Source organism: Diachasmimorpha longicaudata, chromosome 9 (assembly GCF_034640455.1).
Source record: "Diachasmimorpha longicaudata isolate KC_UGA_2023 chromosome 9, iyDiaLong2, whole genome shotgun sequence".
Classification (NCBI taxonomy): Eukaryota; Metazoa; Arthropoda; class Insecta; order Hymenoptera; family Braconidae; genus Diachasmimorpha; species Diachasmimorpha longicaudata.
In genome coordinates, this window is record NC_087233.1 from 4,830,021 (window position 1) to 4,855,776 (window position 25,756).

The 25,756-nt window shown below is 39.2% G+C and overlaps 2 protein-coding genes across 11 annotated transcripts in view; one reads left to right on the top strand and one right to left on the bottom strand.

Moving 5' to 3' along the window:
• The window catches only part of LOC135165835 (phosphatase and actin regulator 2), a 93,400-nt gene that overhangs the window by 5,860 nt on the left and 61,784 nt on the right, over positions 1 to 25,756 (top strand). Inside the window, exons 1-2 of one of the 8 annotated variants that reach the window (XM_064127561.1) lie at positions 22,131 to 22,519; positions 24,528 to 24,867. The exons of 2 other annotated variants lie outside the window; for them this stretch is intronic. In XM_064127561.1, coding sequence (XP_063983631.1) covers positions 24,594 to 24,867 — 274 coding nt within the window. In that variant the 5' untranslated portion in view covers positions 22,131 to 22,519; positions 24,528 to 24,593. Of the gene's footprint in view, positions 1 to 1,851; positions 2,131 to 13,915; positions 14,675 to 22,130; positions 22,520 to 24,527; positions 24,868 to 25,756 lie in introns of those variants that run through there. 5 more of the 8 variants (XM_064127560.1, XM_064127562.1, XM_064127566.1 and 2 more) reach the window with 5 other exon arrangements.
• On the bottom strand, positions 3,006 to 8,644 carry LOC135165844 (uncharacterized). 3 transcript variants are annotated; one of them, XM_064127581.1, is made up of 6 exons: positions 8,241 to 8,642; positions 7,068 to 7,293; positions 6,775 to 6,996; positions 4,966 to 5,752; positions 3,941 to 4,096; positions 3,006 to 3,860 (listed from the first exon to the last, which is right to left on the bottom strand). In XM_064127581.1, exons 2-6 carry the CDS (start codon positions 7,191 to 7,193, stop codon positions 3,673 to 3,675), a joined length of 1,479 nt encoding a protein of 492 aa, XP_063983651.1. In that variant the 5' UTR covers positions 7,194 to 7,293; positions 8,241 to 8,642; the 3' UTR covers positions 3,006 to 3,672. The 3 variants fall into 3 exon arrangements, with proteins under 3 accessions (XP_063983651.1, XP_063983652.1, XP_063983654.1); XM_064127582.1 differs by having other exon boundaries at positions 8,530 to 8,617; XM_064127584.1 differs by having other exon boundaries at positions 6,775 to 6,975; positions 7,068 to 8,644.

The following is a 25,756-nucleotide window of genomic DNA, read 5'->3' on the forward strand; positions in this document are numbered from 1 at the left end:
TCTCATGAAGAATTCTCCAAAATAATATGAAAAACCTGGTATTTCTCTCGATGTGGGTCAGTCGTTTCGATTTAGGTCATCGAAAGTTCCCGTTCCCAGATAACCTCGTCCACCTATTTTCACCCTTTCCCCTCAAAGACCCCTCCCCCTCTCATTAACCCCCAAAAATTTCTCGAAAATATTCTTCTTCTTCTTCATATTCTCTAATTCTCTCTTAATTTCTTTAAACCGCAAAATTTAAAATTCGAAATAATATCAATAACCGAATAATTTTCTAAAAAAATATTTTAAAAACATCTTTTCATTATTTTTCAAACATCCTATTTTTTTTCATTCAAAAAAATTATTTCATCGTTTCTCTCTTCATTCGTATCAATTCCCAAGTTTTTATTTTGTCAATAAACCGTTGCGGAAAAGCTAAAAAAAATCCGGAAAGAAAAAATCCCCAAAAAATTTCAAAAACTATTTCTTCCTCGACTCAGGCCCTCGAAAGTACTTGTTCGCCGGTCCAGGGATCCTTCCCCTCCCTCCAAAATTCCCCTTCCGTTATCAAAAAAAAAAAACCCGCGAATATTTTGCTCTCGAAGTCCCCAACTCATCCTCAAAGCCCTCGAAAAGAAAAACAGAATTCGTAATTTCTCCTGCCTCCAGCTGTCGTAAGCTTGCGCTGTACCACCCACCCCCCACCCCCTCACCCTGAACGGGTACCCCAGAGCCACTCAACATCCCAGTGCGCGCATCGAACCCGTCCTGGACGTCGCTTTCCCGTTTTTCGTTCGCCCAAACGACGAGAGAAATATATTTAAACAATCGAAAAATTGGAAATGAGATATTTATTTTAATTTAATCGAATCGTGACGTTTAATTGACTGCGGAGCGCTCGCGTTGCCGTCCGAATGCACCTGAATACCTGAGAAACTCGTCGGCTGGGTCCAACCACCCCCACCCACCCCCGGAGGGAATAGTTACCTTTTTTTGGAATGTTGGAAGACACGGGAATTCGTGTTTTTTTATCTCTCCCCTTTGTCTCGAGAGAGGGATGAATTATTCAAATGAACTTGCTGTGTGATATGAGAGGATGGAAATGAAGGGGCTGAGGAAGATAGTGGTGAATTTTAAACTCCAGGTCGAAGTTTAATTTATCCAAATTTTGGATCTTTCCCGGAATTTTTAGTTTTTAAAATGACGTGAGTTTAGTGGTTTTTTGGGATTTAATACTCGTGACTTTTGGTAATTTTATACATTTCAAAGTGATGTTGAGTTCTTCGGGAATTTGTGCTGAAAAACTTGAGTGAAACTTTGGAATAATTCTTCGAGTTGGAAAATTTGAAGAATTTCAAGTATTTTTTAAAATTATTTTTCTACGTTTTTTCCTGGTAATGTCAAGTCACATTGATAACTGCTTTGATAATTAATCGATAAATACTATTGAGTTGTGAGCTTGAGCTGTCAGATGCAAACAATATCAAATTAGTTTTTTAATTAATTAAAAAAATTTTTTTTGGTAACTTCGTCAAGAAGTTTGATAATTAAAAATCAGAACAAACGAATTACTGAAATTTTCAACATTCACATTCAGACAGTTTTGAAATTCTGTTAAATTTAGATTACATTTTCACTAGTTTTTAAATGTTTCAAAATTTTAAACAAAAAAAGCTCCTCCCAGGGATAACTTTTTAACAATGAAATAACCAGCGCAATTAATTTTTTATCTCACAATGATTAGTTACCAACGACAAATTTAATGATTTAAAATCTTCAGGTGATATTTTAGAAAATACTTGACCCCTCCTACAATATTTTTTCGTCAAATCAGAATAAAAAATCAGTGACAATGAAAAATGTTGGCATAAAAAACTGAAATAAAATATTTTTAAAAATCGTGAAAACTGTGGAAGCCAGAGAAACCGTCGAGCGGCACTCCGATTGTCGTCGGAGTGTCGCTCCAGAAGGTCGCGAGTCTTCTGAGTCTCGGCAAAGAGGACAATGTCATTCTCGCTGGGACATCAGCTGATGATCGCGTGAGACGGCGATTTGAAATCATCGGGCGACCCCCTAATTTTCGTCGTGAATATGCGAGAATGCTCACGCACAGTCACAGCGATGGAGAATTTCCAATTTACTCGCAAGGTACGTCAAAACCAAACCCTCCCCCCGCCCCCCTGCCCCCTCCCAATAATTTTTTTGAATTTCATTATATTTTTTCACATCAAAACAATTTTTTTTTATTTTTCAACTTTCCAACGATTTTTTCTTTCTTCAAATACAGTCGTTGTTTAGTCAACAACATCGCAACAATATAAAATAGAAAAGTTATTTATTTATTTTTTATTTGAAGAGGAAAATATTTGTTTATAAAATATCGACTCTTCCAACAAAATGGAAACAAAGTTGTGAGCGAACGGCACTTACGCCCCATTGGCTCAAGCCCACCGACCCAGAAAACTAATCTGGAGTTATTGACATCGACCCAAAAATAATTGTCATTGGTGCAGATTTTTATGAACTTCCACATGCGATTTAATATAACAATTAAGAGGGAATAATTCGTTGCAAAAGCTCGTTAAAAAATTCCACGAGCGCGGAAACAAAGGGAAATGTATCGGAAAATGTATTTATAATGTTGGTGAATTAAATCCTGAATTTTTACCAGCGACAATTGACCCATATTCGCCGATCTGCATGGAGATTAATTAATAATGTGGGTTATTTTCGGAGATTCACAGGTGTTTCATTGATTTTGCCAACATTGAGTGCTAAATTACTCGCGATCAAAATATCTCAGCAAAGACTTTCATTTTAATCGCGCGGAGCGAGATGATCAACCACTGGGGTTGAAAAAAGCGGGGCAGAATGGCCCAATTTCGATAAATTTGTAGGCACTCAAAGTTTATGAACAGAGCTTCAAAATGGCGGAAATTTTTTGCGATTCTACTCTGCCGATGACGAGTTATCGATTCTCGAAAACTCGTTTCTACCTGAGAAGAACTTTTCGGACGATACAATTGTTTCTGTATTCTTTATTTCAACCGAAATTCGTTACAAATTTGTACCATCGTCGACAATAGATCATCACAGTGCTCGATTATACTCGAATCATCAACAAATTGCATTCATTAATTTCTCCCCAAATTAAATCCACAAATGTAGACTCAATTTTGAGTTACAAATCATGTCCCTTGTTTTCGTTGCTATCAAATTCTCTTTCGTTGCCCTTTTCGTTCAAGTCCCCTGCCAAACTCCACTTCCCTTTACAAACCCCTAAATAGCAACCCATATTGCCCCACAACTCGAGAAATGGCAAACAATTTAGGTACAAATTTTCCCAAAAAATCATTTGGGAAAATTGGCTGACCAGACGTTCAAACGTCCCAGACATCGATTCTGTCCTCCTTCTCCCCCCCCCCCACACTCACTCCCCCCAATTTTCATTCACCGCAAGTCCAGATCAATATAACCCATTCGACAACCAATCACTCCCGAAATTTCCACTGCATCAACAGTCGATTCGTTTCAATATCTGCTGACCACTACCAGAATCGACGTTTACCATCGCAAAACTCATAACGAGCAAGACACGACAGGCCGTCATCATCCCTCCGCTGTTTCCAAACTTCCAACAAATTGATTTATTTTGTTATCGATTCCTGTTAACAGGTGATTTACAACATTTCATCTGCCATTAGTTTCGAACACAGCGTGAAAAACATTTTCCACTCTTCGTCCCAACTCCTGGGTGAAACGATGTGTTGTCCTGTCGATTATTGTTTTTCGTTGCCAACATGTTTCGATTTCGGTTTCGCAGAAACGATAGTGATTGGATGTGCCAACATCAGGATCAACAACCGCCTCCTTATGTCCTGAAATCAAAGGAATCAGTTGGTTTGAGGAATTTCGGAGACGGGAAATTGTTTTGGTTGAGGAACTTCAGGGTACTCACTTCTGAATAACGACCAAGTTCGCTTCATCTTCCAAATCCGATGATTTCCCAACTCGATGACGTCCCTCCCCTGGACTATGAATTTACTCCGGTCATGGGGGGGATTAACCTTTTCCCATCTTCGTGTCTTGCTGTGGAAGTTTATCTTTGGAATTCCTGAAACGTACGGGAGAACCGTAAAGTGAAGGAGAAATTATGGTATAAAAATCTCGAGGACGATGATAAGCTTTCGAGTTACCGTCGGCAAAAAGCTCTCAGAGCCCCCGCACATCAGTATCGTCAATGAAAAAGGAAAAGCTGGTCATGGGTCGGGTCTATTGCACGAGGGAAAGAATTCAGAAAAAACTACCGAACAATTGATGTCATTTGCAATCGGAAATCCTATCGCAGTAGTTTTTAGGAGAATAGAAAAGAGGAAAGACGAAACGTTAAGTGAATTAATACCATAATTTTTCAGAAAAACTTTTGAGAAACTTCTCGTCGTAAAGCTCCTTAAAGATAAAAAATCTTGAGGGTTCAATAATTTTTATGAAGCTGGTGTTATTTCTACATTTTGCTCGTAAAGTTTATGTCGCGATTCCTACAAATTCAGTTCTGACTTCAACTTTTTATTGAACTTCAAATAACCAAACGTAATTTTTACGCCGTCCTCTGGTGATTTGGGGGAATATCTTTACCTCCCTATTTAAAAATACATTTTATGACACATTAATCACATGGGTCGTAACCTATTCTGATCTGGTCTACCACCTGCTGACCAAATATCTCCTTGCGATCACTGATATCGCCTCCCTTATCATTTCTATTCCCGAAATAATTTCCATCTTCGTAAATAGCACTGCAGACGTCGCATTACAAAGTCACCATTGAAAATCAATCAAAGTCTGGCCGCTACCATCGAACCCCAGGAAACTTCCTGATGATCAACTGACCATCATCAGGCCATCATCGCAATTCTCAATCCCTCGAGACCAAGATTTATCCGCTAGCTACTATCAATATATATCTCTAGTATCGCTACTCACCAGGTGATAGAGTGACTGAATCATCGTCGTGCATCAAATAGTAGAAAGCATTTCTGAAAATCCATGCTCCAACGTATCCATCACCAGGATTGAGATACTCCATCATTTCCGTGAAGTTGTCATGCCGCCTCGGGACAATATATTCATCAACATCAACCCCCAAGATGTACCTGTACCCAGCGTTCATACTCCTGTACAAGCAGTCATTCAGAGCTGCGTAGATACCGTCCACCCGGAGATTTTTTTCGAATTCGTACAGATCCCACAGCTTCCACTGGAGGACAATAGCAACATTGATGTGGGAGTAGTAGTCCAGGATTTTGTCGACCCTCGAGGTGACAGAGTCCCTGTAGAAGGTGAAACGATCGACTCCCATCATCCTGTAGTACTCGATGAAGGCTATCAGATCATCAGCATTGTCATACTGATGATGAAAGGGCTGGACACAGACGGAAAACAATCGGCTATTGTCAGTGGACTTTGGATATCGTATTGGGACGAATGTGGTGGAGTCTGGGGTGTTGATGGATCGATCAAGGGTGATCGATACTGTCACAGCGGATGGCAATCGGATGCTGGCCGGATGAGCTTCATTTGGTTGCGGAAGTGGACAGAGAATGTAAGCCGCGCAGTAGTACATTCCGAAATTCTCATCAAATGCCACTAATTCGGTTCTGATTGATGGTTTCTTCAGGATGCTGGGGGTATGATTGGTGGAGGGGTAGCGGAAGCTACAGGTCAATTCAGTGGTGACGGCTGATACCGGAATTATCCCGATTAGCCTGACCTGAAATTGGGGGCTCGATTATTTCACTAGAGAAGTGAGACGAAGTAAAACGAGACCAGTGACTTCTGAGTATTGATTAGTTATTGATAAATCTCGATATCTAAGGAAGATAGATAAATTTTCATCATGACCTTTTTTCTGGAGTGAATCGAGAAGTACAATAAAGGTTATTACAAACATTCCGATATCTCTCTTACATTCCGAGTTATCGCTCAAAAACTAAACTCATAAATAAATTAACTTATCTCGTTTTACCTCAGTTGATTTTTCATGCTCTTGATGATTGCAAATGGTTAAGTGATTATTTATTTACGATGACAGGGGGAAGAATGGAATGAAAATGCTGTTGTCATCATTCAAAGTTGATTCTGAGTTAACGTGGTAGGAGTCAACTGATGATGACACTTGATTCAGTATCTGAGTCAGCATTAAGGCGTAAGGATTGTCTTCATATTTGCGCTGTCTGGGCAGATTAAGAGCTGACTTCATTCATCGATTACATTCATTGACATTCACTGATTGAGGCGTGATTATCATAACGTCATGACTTACCAATGATTTCAATTCTTGTCTGACTGGTTGAAGGTGTGACTTTGATAATGATAGCACAACTATGACTACGATTATCCCTAGAATTTTCTGAATGACTTCCTGAATTACCTTGATGCTGTTGTCATTCCCTCTGCTCTTTCCTCAACTCATTATTCTAGGTTAAAAAATGTTGACGATTCCAACTGACTAGCTGTTCGTCCAGCAGAAAAATTATCTCTAACATGATAATCAGTTTTGATCCAATTAAATTTCAATATCAGATCCTCTCTTGCAATGTTTTTTTAACGACAAATTAATAACTGGAATTCTAGGTCCACATGATATCACATTATCCTTCACAATTGTACTTATTCTAAAGTGTTTCGTTATCTACCTCATTATTTTCGATAATTATCAGGTGATTTCATCAATCGACCTTCACCACTTTCATTCACCGATTCTCAAATTAAACCAAATTCCTAATGACTTACGAATGCCCACGCACTGCCAGAGTAGATTAGCTTATCATCCTCTTCAAGAACCACTTCCGGTCTGGTCTCTAAATAAGCTGAGAATATTCGCCAGTCCTTGACATCCGGAATTCTCCAAGAGTCACGTGTCTCCTCTTCATTCGTTACGTTCTTGATGGCCTGGTTCCACTCGTTTTCGAACGTTTCAGTCATCGATTTCAGCTTCGATAAATTCCAGAGCCTCTGGAACAGTGGAACCCATCGAACTATCACAATTGCGTTATTTACTACGTTAGACTTGTCATTTGGCTCACCACTTGCATTAGGGTGATCCACATCAGTGCCAGTGGCACCATCAGAATGATGATTTTCTTCGCGTACTTGAGGTGTCCGTTTCTCCCGGAAATTTTGCCGATTGGTAGGAGACGGTATTTGAACATTTTACCGGTTGTCCGACGCTTGTGTTGACTACGATGTTGACTGTCACGACCACCGCGATAGACTGAGTTATTTTTTCCCCCTCAGAACGACCAATCTTTTCTGGGATTGATAAGACCGCGCGAGGCGGGGTTATCTCGAGCAGGTACAATGCGCGATAAACATGATTGCGCGACGCTCCAGAAGCCAGACACAATATATATCACATTTTGAGTGGAAAAAAATGAGAAATGGCAAGTGCAAATAAATAAAATGACTCCCCAGAAATAAATTTATTGCTCCGATCCATCAAGACTCGTCTGAAAAGAATTTTTCTCGCCTGACCTTGAGGTCCCATTTAATAATTAAAATTATTGACTCCTCAATTTTGCATATTATGACATTATATTTTATTTTGTTATTCAATTGGTTGTGATGTGCGTCAAATACGAACATCGTATATCCAGGGAAATATTTCCGAAAAGTTACCGATATTTTCCGTAATTTTCTGGAGAAATTCTGGAGAATAATCCGGTTGTTCGGGAATTTTACGCAATTGCCACGGAATTTTTCTTGAAAATTTCGTGATTTTTCGCTGAATGAACTGTGAAATAATTATGATACTGTTGCGTAAAATTCCCCAATTGATTCCGTAATCGGTGACGGAACAGTTGGATCCGTAATATTTACGGAATATTTTTCCACGTGATTTTTTTTTGTCTGTTAACCGAGTCCTGTCGAGCCCGAACTGTGATTGTAACCAGGATAGGCCAATAAGGTGTTGGAATATTCATGTTGGGTGGGGTAGTTTGAGTTGAAACATATTGGTGGATGTGATTTGGGGAGTGCAAGAGTGTTCACCATTCACGAGTCGATGGATACAGCATCTGGATAAATTCCAGAGGCGTCGATGGTAGACAGGAGCATGAGGCAAAATGAGAGGACGATATTTCGCACGTGCTTGACATAAATCTACCTCCATTTGTGGGTAATATTGAGAGAATGGGGGGTATTCCCGGGGGAATCGATCAGTCGTGGGGGGAATACAAAAATCACAAACCTGTTCTTACCAACAATTTCATGTTCATCATCAAAAGATACTCATGTCGGGGCTGATAGCGCTGCCAGGATGTGTTGAAGGACGATATTTTCGCACATCCAGGTGATTTATGAGGTGAGGGAGGGGGTGAGTCAAATGTAAAATATTTTAATCCCCTCGAAGAGCTTCAGTCGTAGTCAAACTGATTTAAATCCCGCCATTTCGCCCCGTTATTCCCACCCTCTCCCAACTCTGACGAAACTCGGATTCGCACCAAATTCTCGCGATTCGCAAAAAAATCGATGTTATCTTAAACTCACCCGAGGAATTATAAATGATAATCATCACCCGATCCAACAACTTTAAACTAATTATCCATTCAAATGAATTCCCATCACACGTTTCTCGCATACCTCCACGGATTACACTGACAAATTATTCATCCGCATCATTCTCAAATTGCTTTTTACGGCTACCATCTCAAACTAAAAAAACCCCCCTCGAACTGACCTTCCCCACTCCCTCCCACCCCCACACATTCCAGCCACCGTCACCTCTTTCTGAGGCGAAAATCTCGTCCCACTGGGCATTGAATATTCAAGAGATTTTCCCCCACCCCGTCGCCATCGAGAGCCGACGCTGTGCCAACTCTTCATTCTCACTGAACATACCAGAGACTCTTACCCCAAGAGTGGGGGGTAATAGTGCACCATAACTTGTACTGCGTATTTTGCGTTTTACTATTCAAATGCGCTGACGATGTCGTTAGCATTTACCTCAGGGTACATTACGGATAATGTGGGGTGTCCTGGGGGTATGAAGTGTCGAGAAGTCGTTGGACGAGGAAAATTGAAACCCGTGATAACTACAGATTTCCCAGAAATTTCAAGAACGAGAATATGACGCGCGAGTATCGCGATCTTTGCCCGGTGACAAGTGATCAGGAATAATTAAATAACTACTCACGTAATCCGTGAACGAGTGGTATTTATCGGTAGTTTTTCCACGAATGGAAGAGAATAATTCGAAATCTGTCAGTAAATTTTCTGCTCTAGACGGGAAAAAGTACAAAAACGGAAGAAAATTGGTTATGTGATTTGTAAGTCCTAACTCGGGACCCCCGAGCGCAGTCCTTCGGCTCGTTTCGGCACGCCGAGCGCTGCCGCCGTCCAACGGAGATGCCCGAGGATCGACAGAACCCCGAAGATCGGGAAAAATGAATAAACTACGTATTTACAATATTTATTTATATTTCTTTCCACTTAAATATCGAAGTTTGGAATCTCACGATTTTTATCTTCTCTTCATTAATTAAAATAACGAATTATTTATCTCTGAAGCTCCAGCAAAATTTCGGTTTCACGAGTTCGTAAGACGTCTGTGAGTTCGAATATCCGTGTGAAGAACATCAGCGGATACTTATTGATCCAGGGTAGGGGCTAATCACCCTCATTAATTCTAAAAGCCTCGGCGAAAACTTCGGTGAAGTCTCTGCCATTGAAAAGCGATTGGATCGCATTTTCCAGTAGAAATTTTTCCATTCAATCATGGTCCAGTCGCTTTGGTATAACTCTACCGCACCCTCAGTGGTTGTAACATCTTCAGAATTACTGTCAACAGTATTTTCCCCGGGATTTCACCGACTCGGCTTGCGGCGCCGAGTTATCACTGCATCCTTCACGTAAAGAGCGCTGTACCAATGGGATTTCAAGCTTCGCCAGCAGCAAAATCCGATAGTCCAGTAATGTACTTAGATTGAAAGTCCGGAACTGGGCTTTATACACGGGATAAGAACTGGAGTATCGTTTGCTATCTCCAACGATTCCGGGGGCAAGTCTCTTGGTCGAGTGCCGTAATCCCAGTGGTAGACGAAGTCGGCAGTCGGCTCTCGCGACGACGTTCGCCCGTGTGTCTTGATAATGGTCTAGGGGTAACGGCCATATCTCATTTTTTTTTAGCAAAGTCCCTATATGGGGAAGCAAATTGAAGGAATTGAATTGAGTTGCTGCAGTGATGGACCCGGTGGGAAAAATGGTTTTCTGCAAATATTCAATTGCAGTGAGAGCAAAAAAAATATACTTTTGCTACTTAAATATTCTTCCGATAAGAATTTACATGAGATTGTTCGGTGGGAATGTCGGGCATTGGGTTGTCCATAATCAATGTCATTGGCAAAATTATATTTTTATCGTGGTGTGGGAAACATATTGGGAAAGAGCAAAAAATGTGCGGCTGATAAAAATACTATGAAATTCTCATTCTTCAAAAGACAATGTTTATATTGTAAATCGTGACCGATAAGAATGAGGAGCGACGCCTCGATGACGACGAGGTTTAGATATCACTAATCCAGTGATGATGATCGTGATTTCCGTGTTGGATCAGCTAAATTGGGGCATTTCAACTAGAAAGAACTTGAAACGAGTTCTCAAATTGATAGGGAATTGACCCTTCGAGGGTTCGAAATTATATCCTCATTTTTCGGGGATATTTACTCAAGTACTCAGCACATGGTATTTCTCAGACGTATTGATACTTTTCATTAGTAAATGGGAAGCTGGAGGGTGGAGGAAAGGTGAGCTGAATGACTTCGTCTCATGTTTCTTCAAAGAATTATGAAAATTTATTTGTCGAAGTGTAATAAGGTCATGTTTACATCGCAATCATGGAAAGAGGGCGTCTCCTTGTTTACCCCCATCCAGCGCTGGAGAATAGAGAGAAGTGAATTGAATGAAGAATATCTAACGGAGGATAACAATGAGATGAAAAGAGTAAATTAATTTTAGACACGAAAGTTATAACTACCCTATCACACCGTAGGATACTTTAGATTTTCCATTGTTGTTTCCACTTGATTGCCCTTCAAAGCCAACTGTGTCTTCACCACCATCATTAATGGGTCTGCTGACCCAGAAGAAAGGTAGCTCTCGATATCTAATGCCTCTCACGATGATAATTTCTGATCCCTCTGGAAGCAGAAGAGTTATGATTTGATGGTGGAAGGGACTTCAGGGAGTTTCCGGTATCAATATCTGGACAACAGAGCCAGTTAACGAAAAATATGATAAGACATTTTTTATGCAGAATTTAATTCTCCACAAAAAAGGTTCTGCATAATTTTTCATAAAAACCAATAGTTTTTGCACAACAGATCATCTAATGGCGATGCAACATATCAATCAGATTCAAACTTTGGCTTCTTGGAGACGACAATATCTTCTGAATGAAGGGGTTTAGAAAAATACATGAAGAGACCTTTTTTCTTCAGAATTCGATTTCCTCCAAAAAGTTCCTCATCCATTTCCGCCCAAACCCGATACTTTTTGATACATTAGCAAAGCTAAGCAGTTAAGTTTTTTCGTGTCACTTCCCAACTTGATCGCCAGCCAAATTATCATCAACTAGAAAACAAACAACAATAAAAATCACCAATTTCGTTTTGAGGTGCAGCACAGCTGTTCCATAGCCTTCCAATAACGATAAAAAAGATAACAAAACTGGGAACAATTAAATTTCTCATTTCGCCTAACGCTGCTCATCCCCAGAAAATTGCGACTGATTGCACCTGGCGATGAGTCAACTTATATATCCCCCAAACATACCAACAATTTCAATGCTAATTACCTCCTGCGAGACAGCTCCGCAAAATTTTCCATTCTCTGTCACTACTATTTGTCCATCGATTAGAAGACAATTTAGCGAACGTCATCGAGGAAGAAAGCAGCATCTCGATCCTCGGAGGTCAAGGCAAAACATCGATGCCGACCAAACACTTTAATCAATTAACTTTGGTAATTAGGAAATTGTCCAAGGAAGTGTATCCGGGAATCCGTACCCTGAGAGACTTTCACGTGATAAATATCTCGAGGTCGACCCAAAAATTCCGGCGATCCAACCGTTAAATTTCGAGAAGAATGAGAATTTCTGAAGAAAACTTGGCAAACACGCAACTCCTCCCATCGAATTCTACACTAGATGGTTCATTAATCGATTATCGTTATTGGATATATGTACACAAGCCCTATGGAGTGTAGGACAAACTTGTTGGGCTGCGTCGACCGGATACCCGCGTCATCAACCCGTTGGTGATAACACATTGCGGGGTGTAGCCATTGCCCAGCTAAAATACCATCCCTAATTCAATATCCGAGCTAACAATGTTGACCGAGGGCGAACAAAGGGCGGTTCATCAAACCACGAAGGTCTGTGTCTCAATATTTTCCGGTGTGATACGAGAATCCATCGAACTTTTCGTTGCACCAGACAGATCGATCGCTAAGAGGACACGTTATATTCGGCCGTCATCGTGAAAAATCCGAGACTTTATTTTGTACGGAGCCCTTTTGTATGCAAAGCCACGTGGGATATCAACTTGGCTATCACTGGAGTTCTCAAAATCGCGTCAATAAAAGGGTAAAGTGCTGGAGGTCGGGGGAATTTTCAAAGGAAACTGCACAATATTGAACGATGAGCTTTTGTCGTATTTCATCGGGTTTTTTTACGGACAAGTTTTCTGGTGAATTTCGTCTGAAAGGGCTTTTGCGGATGAGAATTTCATTGTTTGGACATTAGGGGTGCTTGAATGGGGGTGGAGAGGGTGGAGTGGAAAACATCGCACGGATATTGATTTTAATTAATGGAACCTGGAGCCGACGTCTGGCCTTGGAAATTTTTGTGTTGAGAGGAGTCCAAAAGTCCTGGATTAAGATCGGTGTTTGATGGTTCTGTTTCTTGGGATTTTTGCCAATTTAAATCTGGAGATGTTTTTATCTCGTCGAGGTACGCGATATTGCGGATAAACGTGGAGCTTCTTATCGAGTTCCGAATCATCGTCTTCTGCCAAATACGTCGGAATTTCGAATTGGGAAGCGCTAGGTCTGGTGATATTTCCAGAAATGTTTTGATGCGACATTTCCTCATCAACGGCACCTCCCCACGTCACCCCACGTCGATGTTAGACGTCTCATTTTCTTGCAAATTTCATCACCTTTCGAATGAGCCCAGGCTCGTCCCATTATTCCATCCCGTTCACGAGATATTCCGGTAAAAGTGGACCTTCTCATCAAATCCCAAATCATCACTTTTTCCGAAAATCCCAGAACTCAAATAGACAGTTCGCCAATTAATTTCTCGCTTGTAAACTCCTGTCGTCACCCCATTTCCTCATGAATTATCCCACCCCTCGTCACCCACCCCTAAAGCTCCTTCTCCTACGCCGCATCCCGAATGATCATCACAAAGTCAAATCTTGCAGTTTAACGAGCTTCTCAACATAATTCGACCTTGAAAATGAAAGAAAATCTCGTAAATTGTCTTTGGTATCTATCAACCTCCTCACTGGCCTCGAATAACCAAAACACTCGAGCAATAAATTCCCTTGTACCATCGTTATCAGTCATTGTGATTCCGATATGCCGCACTCAAGTTAACACTGGGTGGGGCGTACAGCCAATCAGCTGCGCTCGACTGGTCACAGGGTAACGGTGTTCCACATGGCCACCATCAACATGGTGGGTGGTGGTAGTTTATGAACATACTCACCATAAATAATAGTGAAGAACAATATACGTGTGGATGTTAAATGCCTCGGAAGCCTACCAAGGTGCGGTGAATGTCGTCGTCATCTCGCCAACGTACAGACAGGGGACAGTCCGGCTGGTGCCATCGACTGAGGCGCCTCGTCAACTTCAACAAAAATCATCAACATTAGTGAGTAAATTTCAAACAACATAATCAACATCGGGAAGTGGACTTCAACGAAGAGAATCGGTATGAGGACGTCAACTTCAATAAAAATAATCAATATGAGAAGGTGAACTTCAATGAAAATTATCAACATCAGGAAGTCAACTTCAATAAGAAATAGTTAAAGTCAGGAAGTTAAGTCCAACCAAAATAACACCTGAATGTCAACTTCAACACAAATAATCAACATCAGGAGGGCAACTTCAACCAAAGTCATCAACATCAGGAGGTCAACGTCAACAAAAAATAATTAATTTCAGGAAGTCAATTTCAACAAAAATAATCAAGAATTGGAAGTTAACTTCAACCAAAATAACACCAGGACGTCAACTTCAACACCAATAATCAACATCAGGAAGTCAACTTCAACAAAAAATAATTAAAATCAAGAAGTCAATTTCAATCAAAAACTAGTCAACATCAGGAAATCAACTTTAATATAAATAATCAATCGTCTGATGTTGTTCTGAGTTGATCATGTTGAAGTGCTTCTGACGATCTTCATTGAAGTTGATAACGTTTTTGGATTGTCACGTGATTACACATCGTCGCAGGACGCTCGCAATTCCAGGGTCTAGGCAGAACGCGACACTGTGCTTTTAACCTTCACCCAGTGACGTGTGAGTGCATATGTGCGATAAGAGGAGATATAAGGTGAAGACGGAGAGATTGGAGGCTACAACATGAACAGCCTCCTGCGGCTGACGTCCATCGGAAGTGGTATGTTGGCAGTTCTACTTTGACAATGTCTATGCAAATTCGAGGAGAATTTATTTGAGGGAAAATTGCGGAAGGAAGTGCATGGAAATCAGGCTCTTGGGGGGATTCTCGCGTGCAAAATTTGTCGTCTTACGTTTTCATAGGGGATGGGAAACTGCGATCGATAGAGCGGAAGGGGATCAAGGAAAAATTATTGAATGACATTCGGAATTTCAGGGGATTCATACGTGTGGGGTTGATAGCGAGCCCCTTCGGTAGATCGAAATATTTATAGTTGAAAAAAAAAATATCGGTTTTGCTCCAGTAGATCCGGAGAAAATCCTAAATCAATTTTTCTGGATCATTCATCGATCGTTTGATCATTGGTTCAGGACTGGGGTGGAATGGGTTAGAGATGATTTTATGGCACAGTTGGAGGGATTCTCTATCGAATGAGAAACGAACGAAGCATTTTGCCTCAGCAGATCTCCCAAAAATCCCAAATAATTCTGTAGATCATTGTAGATCATCCAGTGTTAAATCTATTTTTCGTTTTTTTGCTGTGGTTCACGTTCTATTGAAGCTAAATGGATAATTTCTTTTTCAAGTCATTCGCAAGTGCTCCTGCTAACTGATCGCTAAGAGCCAAACCCGTTTTGCCCCAATCTTGATAGGAAAACTCATTTTTTTTAACGTCTCCGAATTTTCGGAGAGGATTTGACTGTCGACATGTTGGACCACCTCCAATATTGTTTTAGCTCCATTATTTTGGTAAATCCTCAATACATTATCGTAAATCTCCAACGAAGAAACTTTCATGCAGTCACTTCCTCGGCCAAATGAACCCCCGAAAAAAAAGAGGAAAAATCATGAAGAGAAATAGGAAAAATTCTGTTGGCCAGTGGACTGTCGAAAATGTAGGTCATCGATTGTCGTTGGAATGCCAAGAGACAGTCATTCTACTCCAATCATTCTGGCTTATTGCTTTCGCATAAAGAAACGATGGAAAAATTGAGTGAAAAAAACAAGAGTATGACTGATGAATAATTTTTTTATTCAAAAATTCAGGTCAATTGCAAAGCCAATGACACCTCTTTGAACTTTATTTACAAATAACATAATAACATCTCTAATATCTACTCAAAAAGTACCAGAAGTTACTAGAAATCGATCTCCAAAGTTTTTTGTCAAAAGTCTTTGATAAATGTAACTTAAAAAATTATAAACAAACCCTTAAAAATGACAGACTCTACCAACAGATTGCTAAAACATCTTTTTCATTTATTTCTTCAAAATCTTTCCAAAATCATTAAAATATTTAGTATTAAATATAATAATATTGTGAGAATTCAAATAATCGTATAATGATATGATTAATTATTCCACTAATAATATATTAATTATATCATTGTTCAAAGGTCTCATAGTTGTGTCAGGGAAATATGGACTTCGCGATATTAAAAAAAACCGGAACTTCACACCTGTTTTATTTTCCAAGAGCCCTCGAGGGGTTGAAAAAATCGGGGTTATCAGCGCTGACGAAGCGGTATCTGGCTCTGCAACGACCATGCACCCGTTGAAACGTGCTATCGTCCCCAAAATGATCGTCAGGGCAAAAAGAAAAGATAAATAGAAGTCGAACGAGTAGTAAAAATAGACGAAAAATCCGGAAACCGTACGATATCCAGTATCGACCCTCTCAAATAACTGAATACGATATTTTATAATTAAAAATGCAATTAACGGATTTCATAGATCTCAATGGTAATCAAAACTTTGAGATAAGACTTGGGGTAGGGGTAGCTCGTTCCACAGTCAAATGACTCAGAATGATTACTCAGAGTAGTCGAAACGAGTCTCAAACTAACCGACAAAACTTTGGATCTGCGAGTCTACAAGATGCATAAAGCAATGCCGGAAAGTTTTCCACCCCCAGAGGGGGTTTTTTGTACTCTCACTGTAGTCGAGTGCAAACTCTTATTGAAATAGTTTCGATATTGTGGTTTCGGGGCGCCTCGGGGTGAAATTCCGGTATTTTCGGTGGTTTTGTCAGAAATTGAATCTCAAATCAAAATCCCATCATGCTGGAGACGCTGGAGATTGGGGTATGTAACGATCCTTGCATTCGAGGGGAGGATTTAAATGTTTCAAATACGGTGAAGTACTTTGGAATTCACCTCGACAGAATAAATTGCATTCCAGACAATTTCGAAGGAAATATTGAAAATTGTTCGCTTCGCCTTCATCAGGGCGCGAGGTCCTAAACACCAGACCAAAAACATTCTCCGATTATTTATTAATTAATATGATAAATAATATGAACCTTCCCAAAACTAAAATATTTTTTTTTCTCTACATCGACTCCCTCTTTACAATTTTATTTAAACATCTGCGAATTCGTGTTTCAAGTGTCAAAATTTTTCAAAAATTTACCTCGCAATTACCACTAAATACTTTCTCTCATTTTCCAAACAATAAAGTCGTTTAGTTTACCTTAAAATAATTTGCTAAACAATTTAATTAATTCTCCAAACATAAAAAACCTCAAAACCAGAAACAAAATTCTTATCTCGTCTTATCATTTTTTATTCTACTTTACGAGCAGATCCCCCCCCCCCTCCCCATCCACCTACCTCTCTCCCTGTCTAAATAAAATATAAAGCCCAGGGCGGTGACCGCAATTGAAACGCACCTCGAAATTAAAGTCAGTTTGATTTCTTTTATTTTTTTTTCGTTCATATCAGCCACCATCAACCCCCTATCACATTAATAACCCGTAATTACACCCGTGTTTTTGACGTCTCGCATTGCGTCTAGACGACGGAGAGTGCTCACTCCTCGTATTTACCTCCCATACGTTGGCAGTTATCAAATGAATTGATCTTCGTAATACAAATTCTCAGAGTCAATGTGTCATTCACTGGACTTTCAATGAATTTTTTAATCACATTCCCGATGGATGAGTTGTGAAGCATTAAAATGGCGACACTTGCGGTGGTATTTTTCATTGTAAGCCGAAGGTATAATTAGACGAGTTGCGAGGAGGATATTCAAGCATGGGAGGGAAAAGGTGATGCAATATGTCGAGAGGTGAAACCCACAGGTGTATTAAAAGGATCTGTGGCATTTACGATCGACTTCCAACGCAAATAGATTTATTTATTCTATTTTAAAAGTTTAGAATATATTTTTTTGTTGTTTATAACGGGCTCGAGGAATCTGGTGTGTTCTGAATGAATGAGTTAATTAGTTTTTAATTAGGGGCCAGGGGACAAAGGGACGAGGTTTATTTTAGACTCTGGGCTCTCAGAATTTTTAGAGATGTTCAGGGGTGGAAGAGTAATTTGGAACTGGGGCGAAGGGAGAGTTGGGGGGAACGTGAGTCTTCAAAAAATTGGGGAGTGGGAAAATTTAGGAGTGGGAGTTTTGAGAGCGATGAAATTTTGGGGCCCATCTGAGTGTCTGGGGGCTTATTTGGTTAGGATGAGGATTATGATTAAGGATTTAGTAGAATGAGGAATACTTAGAGGATTTGAAGGGTTTTTGGAGATGGAAAATGAGGACATTAGAAGGGTAGCAACAAATGGAACATGAAAACATATTTTTTCATTATTTAAAGACATTTGTTTTTGTCTAAAAACACATCTTCTTTCTCTAAAAATTGTATTTTCCTCAATTTTGGTTATTTTAATGAATAAAAAAACAGAAAATCCATTTTTTCCGTTGAATTCAGAAAAAAAATGAACAAAATCCCTCATTTTATTTGAAATTTTCAACAGAAAACGCGGAAAATAGAAATGAATCGATGAATGGAATTTTTTGAGTGATTGACAGTCGATAATGTAAAAAAAAATTTAGTCGACTTGTATGGGATTTGAACTGCGCTACTGACAACTGGCGCAATCGGTTACGCGCTTGTCGTCCGTTCTCTGAGAGTCTAACCATCCACTCTGGCAGTTAAACGGATGGGTGAGCGTTTCTTTCGCTTCTTCGCCGCGGGTCTTCTCCTCCGTCCACACATTGGTCCTGTCTAAATGACATTGCCACTTCAAGACGGAGGTAGATTGAAGTATTGTCGTGCTCCACTTCGGCCTGTGATTAGCTCAGCAGGTCGAAACTAAGGCCTTCAAACATTTTTTTCTCCTCAAAAACTCTCACGTCTTTCACTTGAAAAGAAAAAAAAATTCAATCAAACGACGACAGTTTAATTCGTGAAAAGGGGACTAGGATTGTTTGAACAATGGAAAAATTACTAAAAATTGGGACTATTGTTTTCCCAGTGACGAAAACAACATAACGCGAATGATGAGACTAAATAGGTGACATTTTCACCAGTTAAAAGTGAAATGTCGAGTCGTGTGAGTGGTGGTGTTTACCTGGTGGCTGGGCTGCATGAGACTAACGACAAATATAACAAAATCAATGATAATCAGCATCAGCTGACTAAAACAGTGGCTATTGCTGCTGGACCACAGAGGAGTAATAGTTTGGATTATTTGAATTTTGAGGAGAAACGACAGTTGATCGCCTCCTCATTATCGTTGAGTGATTTTCTCGCTCATGGACCGGCGGCTGCTGCTGCAGCTGCCAAAGAGGTTGCTGCCAGTACTGTTGTCATTGGTGAGTCGATCAATCATCATCAATTTCGGTCAATCAAATCCAAAAAAAATTTATCAACAATTCAAATTATTTCAAAACTTCGACAATTGAAAAATCCACAATCGAAGTATTGGGGTCGATAATCACCCCATCGGATAGATCAACAAATTCCCCTCTCCAAACACACATGACAAGCCCATTTTGCCCCATTATTCACCGAATTATCGCAGAACAACGAAATTCGTTTGAAAACCTCTTTCCACTGTAGCTCCGGAAATACTGGAGCTAAATAGGTCGTCTTATTTTCTATTTGTAGGTAAATTTTCCGATCTATCGAATGGGGTCACTATCGACCCCGTGCCACTGGCGGATGAACCATCATCGCTAATCCAATGTGAATGAATGAACAAAAACTTGAGTGCATCAGAATGAATTTTACTCTCGTTCAACGGAACGGGGAACGACAGATATTTAAAAAATGTTGAGTGGAAAACCAGTTGGACGAGACAGTTTTCTTATCGTCGGGTAACGGGGGAAACGAGTCGAGTGGCTCCCCTGACCCGAATTGTAGTAATCTACAATTAAATGGATAATTAAGACAGTTGTAACAGTAGGAAATGCACGCAAAATTCTCTTCACCGTGACTTTCACAATTTTCCTGCGGGAAATCCTGATTTTTTTTTCTCAACGTCTGTCGATCTCCTTCCGACTGCTTTCCAAATCAGGGGATTCGTCAAATATCATGACAATGACTGCTGATTTTACCTGATTTCAAAGCAATTTCCCGTGATTTTTCATATACTTCACTTCAAATGACTTCAAGTGATTTGAATTTTTTTTTCTCCCGATTTCCTGATTTTAAATGATTTCGAGTGATTGTCCATGATTTCACATGATCCGAGGACTGATTTCAGGTCATTTTAATTCAGAGACACAGTAATTTCACGAATGAATAGCCACTCGATTCAAATTCAATCAATAAGTCTCCTCCACTCGCTCAAACTATTTTATCTCACGAATTTTATTTCTCTAGTGAATGAAAGTGCTCGAATGGGGTTGACATTCACTCCCCTAAATGAATCGAACAATCTGAGTTCTAAAACACCCTTTATCACCCCATTCTGCCCCACCTTATTTTAGAAATCCCATCAAAAACATATTTCTCCTCCAAAATCATTGTTTTAGGGTGTTTTTTTCAGAATAACGGGGCAAGACGGGCCCGTTTTTTAACCGAAGTTTCAGCTCGGGTCCTTAGGGGCCCCAGTTACGTATTATTTACGAAATATATATTTGGAATATGTGTCATTCCCCTCGACGCGGAGGACATTCACATTTTTCACTCAAAAAAATTTTTTTTCTCAATGACATTCCACAATTTTTTTTAGGTGTAGAATTACTTTCTCCGCTCTCTAAATATTCTCAATGTCAAAAAATGGAGGGAAAAGAATCGAATAAGATACTCGGGAGGGTGTGAATGGCGCTGTGTTTCTCATATTTCAGTCGTTAGTTGTGACAGCGACTAGACAGTGTGTCTACCTCACTTGATTTTAGATTTGGAAATATCTGCACAAATGGTCTTTCGGTTTATATTTAAAGGTCTAGACGCATCAGCTCTCGGCCCCTGACTCATCACCGGGATTTTTCATTAAACTGGGAAAATCCAGAAAAAAAAATCATTTGGATCATCAGATTTGTTTTGAACCCTTAAATGCTCGTGAGTTGCATTTAAACAATTTTTTTTCATTCTCTTTGACAGAAAATTTTTCCTGATAAATTGACTGAATAAAACTGCCATTTTTTCTTTTATTATTTAATTAATTGACAGATTCCGAATTATTGTCTTGTATGCTCCCAAAAATTTCGATAAATATTAATTTGCTTTCGGGTTACGTTAATAGTGGGGTCTCTTTTACTGATTATTTAAAAAAAAAAATGTTTGCGAGTGTGAACGTCGGTCTGTTTCGCACAATATTTTTCTCAGAATTGAAAAAACAATTATGTTGTTTTCTCACATCGAATAAATCGCCTGACTTGTCCAACGTCGCGAAATAATCACTAAGTAAACAATAATTACTTGCACTTGATCTCTCCACCTGTCTGGAATTGTAAAACTCGATAACAATGTCGACTGTTATTATTTTTTCACCGAGTTTAAATAAATTTTGCCCCTATCATCATTATCAGATAAATTCCCTCGTGTCGGGTGTTTGTGGATCATAAAACTTGTGTCGTCTCCTTATCGTATATTATGTTCACAAATAATAAAAGTCGAGGAAGTGCCTTTGTGGAATCAACAAATGATTTTCCCCTCAATCAGACAAAACTAAAAGACAATTTCCGTTATCTCCAATATCTCCATCATCTATTCTGCTCTTCAATACCCTATATTGGGGTCTCCAGTGCCCCCACCCAAGAGATCATGCAGATGTTCCTGAAAAAAACTGAAATTTTTGAAACATTTTTCCGATTTTTTCTTTTAAAACCATTTTTATTAATTATTTCACCTTCCACTTACACAGACGAATGAAAAATTGCTGCACTTCCTGCTCAACAAATTCAAAAATTCCACAACGACTTACTTCCCCCTTTTCTTCTTTCATTTTTTTCAAAACCCAATTTTCTAGAATTTTTTTTTTTTGAATTTCCCGCCTCGGTCACGAGCACATGGCGATTCTATTGGCCAATCGATTAATTAGCCTTATGCATTTTCGAAGTATTTAGACTTCAGCGAATGTTAATTATCAGCTCGTGCCCTCATGGATTCGATAAATATTCTTCAATAAAAACAATTTTTTTTGGAGAGTTAGCGAGAATGTGGTATAGCCTCGTGCATCATTGGTTCGTTGAACCGCCGTGAGGCGTCGCGGCGGCGATGGCCGCCTCTCAGTGCTCACGAGCCTCGCTCGGTGCGTGGTTACGTCGCGTCCCTCTCTCAGTATCTTCACCCATTTGTTTGTATTCCCCCATTAACAATTATAATGTTTTTACCCTCAAACACATCCGTCTAAGCTCATCCGTCCACAGACGACATCCGCCCCCGTTGAATCAGTTTTTTAATCCAAATAATATGTGTTCACACCTCACGTCCGGAGGCTGACAAAAAAAAAATATTACAAATTCCTACCGTCTCTCTGTGAAATAAATAAGTGACGCGAGAGCTCGACCAAGTGTTAATTAATAATAATTAGTGATATCAGTGCGAAAGATTTTTCTATCGATTGACTCTCGTGATTTTTTGATAGGTTATGGAGATTATTGCAATGCGAGGTGAATTTTCCATTTTGTTTTTTCATTGGGACTGTTCCTTGGGATTTGTCAACACTTGAGATGAATCGAGAAGGAAATTGTGGTTTTTTTGGTTGTTATTTTGTTGTTGTTGTTGAAGAAATGAGGAAAATTGAGAAATGAGGAAGAATTGAGGAAAACAATTATTTTTGCGATTTGGAGAACGAAATGTGGATAAAACAGTTTTTAGAAGGAAATTTTGCTGCAAAGTTTTACTCGAAATTAATTTTTTGAGTGAGAGAAAACTGTTTTTGGGTTTCGAATAGACGGAAAATGTCAGGAATATATTTTTAGTTGCAAAAAAATGAAACAAGTGATGTTCACTCAACAATATCAATGTTAACAATTTTTTATTACGCATTTTCTCCAAATTTTCTAAAATTAAAGACAAAGAAAGTGTATTAATTTCTTTTAATCAACACAATTCGTGATTTTGCAACACTTGACTTGAATTGAAACCAAATATTTAGTTTATCTTCCGAGTTGTTGAACGAAATCATAAGAATTCTCATTTTTTTATATGAAACAATGGAGTGGAATAAAATAATTTTTTTGTTAGCAACAAAATTCAAATTCAAATTCACCAAACAACAAAAATTGATCTTGTGAATTTTGTATTTTCTCACGCACTCTCGTGTTTCGCATTTATTTATTTTTATTTTGGTTTTTATTCAACTCTGTTTGCGGTATATCCGGCAGCGTCTCTGTATCTCTCGTCCATCGCGTGCCGCACAGGTGTTTCGAAACAACAGGGAAAATGGGGGGAGGGGTCAGGTAGCAGTGAAGGAAGTGCATCATCGATGGCTTCAGGGGAAAACGAGAGAGGAATTTTGGGGAATATTTTTTTTCCTCTTTCCAACAGGAATTTTTTTACTGTTTCGAAACTTTCCAGGCCTTTTGTGGGCGTGTGAGGACAATGAGTTGGTCACTGACTAGTTTTATTTATTTATTTATTCACTTGTTTATTTATTTTGTGGGTGGGGGAGATTTTCGAGAGTAAAACCAGCGATTTTTAGACTTGAGTAATTTTTACTTTCATTTACTTAGGTATTTTTTTCGCTTTTATGAGATCCAATTAGTTTTTGGAATATTAATCAAGGACTTTTCTGGTACAAAATTGTTTATTTAAATTTTTAAAATGTTTTTCCAAATGCATTTTGTCGCATTACTGATTTGTAAATAGATTAGGATGTAAAATAAATTCCTAGACAACGTTTTAACCGATAAATTGAATAACTGTCTACGAAAAAACAGCTCTCTGGGTCAATTTTCATCAGTAGAAAATATTGCATTACGTCAGTAATTGCTGATGCATACCGTGAAATGTCAATGTGACATTCCCCACACTCGTTTTATTTTGTAATCGGTGAAATGGAATTCATTCCACTTTCTACCTGACGAACTAATAATCCTTCAATTGATCCATTTGAATACAAATGAATAATGAATGGCTAATTCGACAGTGAGAATTCGATTTTAAAAACCGTAAAGAAATATTAAATGGTCTTAAAAATTGTTGAAATATTCTGTCGTAGAATTTTTATTGCCACGAGCATAAAATACGGATAAAAAAAAAATAATGACACTGAGGCAGAAATTCCAGCGAATGATGTAAAGAATGAAGAAAAAAAATATATGAGAGACAATAAATCGTAGTTTTTTCATGGCCGTGTGGAGGAAAAGTCGATGCACATCGGAATATTCTTGGAAATTAACGTTTAAACAATGACTACCTCAGTTACCGGAGAACAATACCCCTGATCACAATGAGATGCTAATTTAATAATTTTTCAAGCAATTTTTTCAACTCCAGAGAAATAATTGAAACACCCATAAGAGCATTTTTTCTGCTAAATATCCAAAAACAGTTGATTTCACTAAAAAAAATATATATTCAGTCATTAAGACGACTTTTTAAATTGTGTAAAAGGAAATGGGATGGTTTAAACAATGGAAAAATCTCTAAAAATTGGCACTATTGTTTTTCCAGTGATAAAGACAACGTAATGCGAGTAATGAGACTAAATAGGTGACGTTTTCACTCGTTAAAAGTGAAATGTCGATTCGTGTGAGTGGTGGTGTTTACCTGGTGCCTGGGCTACAGGAGACTAACGACAAATGTAACAAAACCAATGATAATCAGCATCAGCTGACTAAAACAGTGACTATTGTTGCTGGACCACAGAGGAGTAATAGTTTGGATTATTTGAATTTTGAGGAGAAACGACAGTTGATCGCCTCCTCATTATCGTTGAGTGATTTTCTCGCTCATGGACCGGCGGCTGCTGCTGCAGCTGCCAAAGAGGTTGCTGCCAGTACTGTTGTCATTGGTGAGTCGATCAATCATCATCAATTTCGGTCAATCAAATCCAAAAAAAATTTATCAACAATTCAAATTATTTCAAAACTTCGACAATTGAAAAATCCACAATCGAAGTATTGGGGTCGATAACTACCCCATCGGATAGATCAACAAATTCTCCTCTCCAAACACACATGACAATGCCATTTTGCCCCATTATTCACCGCATTATCGCAGAATAACGAAATTCATGTGAAAACCTCTTTCCACTGTAACTCCGGAAATACTGGGGCTAAATGGGTCGTCTTATTTTCCATTTCTGGGCAAATTTCCCCATCTATCGAATGGGGTCACTATCGCCCCCTCTTCACCCCTCCTCCCTCCGGAAATAGAATTTACGGTCTATTTCGTTTTCGAAAAAAACGTACTTTTCCCGCCCTCGTGCAGTTGACGCATTAATTTCTCGAAAGAATTCCGAGAAAAAAATTCCCCAAGGTCGGAAATATAATTCTCCCCCTCCTTTCACCACTCGAATGCATAAATAACACTTTACTCCCCTGGGTGGCGCCAACGAGACGATGAATTTTCGTGTATCTGTGAATCAGAATATCAATATTACATTGTTTAAATATTAATAAGTTGTGTTACACCACATGCGTCTGGTGGGAGCTTGAGGTAGTAGTGTACTAGTGTATGCATTGAATTGGTGGCATTACACACGCGTGCGACGTTGCCGGCTGTTGTTTCAATGGCCCTCGGTGTTTATTGATGTAGAGGAGAGGGGATCAATTATCTGGGGATAACGTACAGAGACGGAACCGTCATTCGATACGCTTGATCATTTCTAATATCGAATTTAGGCCGATCGCGTATTAAATTTCATATCTTTCGTTTTCATTCAGTGGAGACGAGAGTGA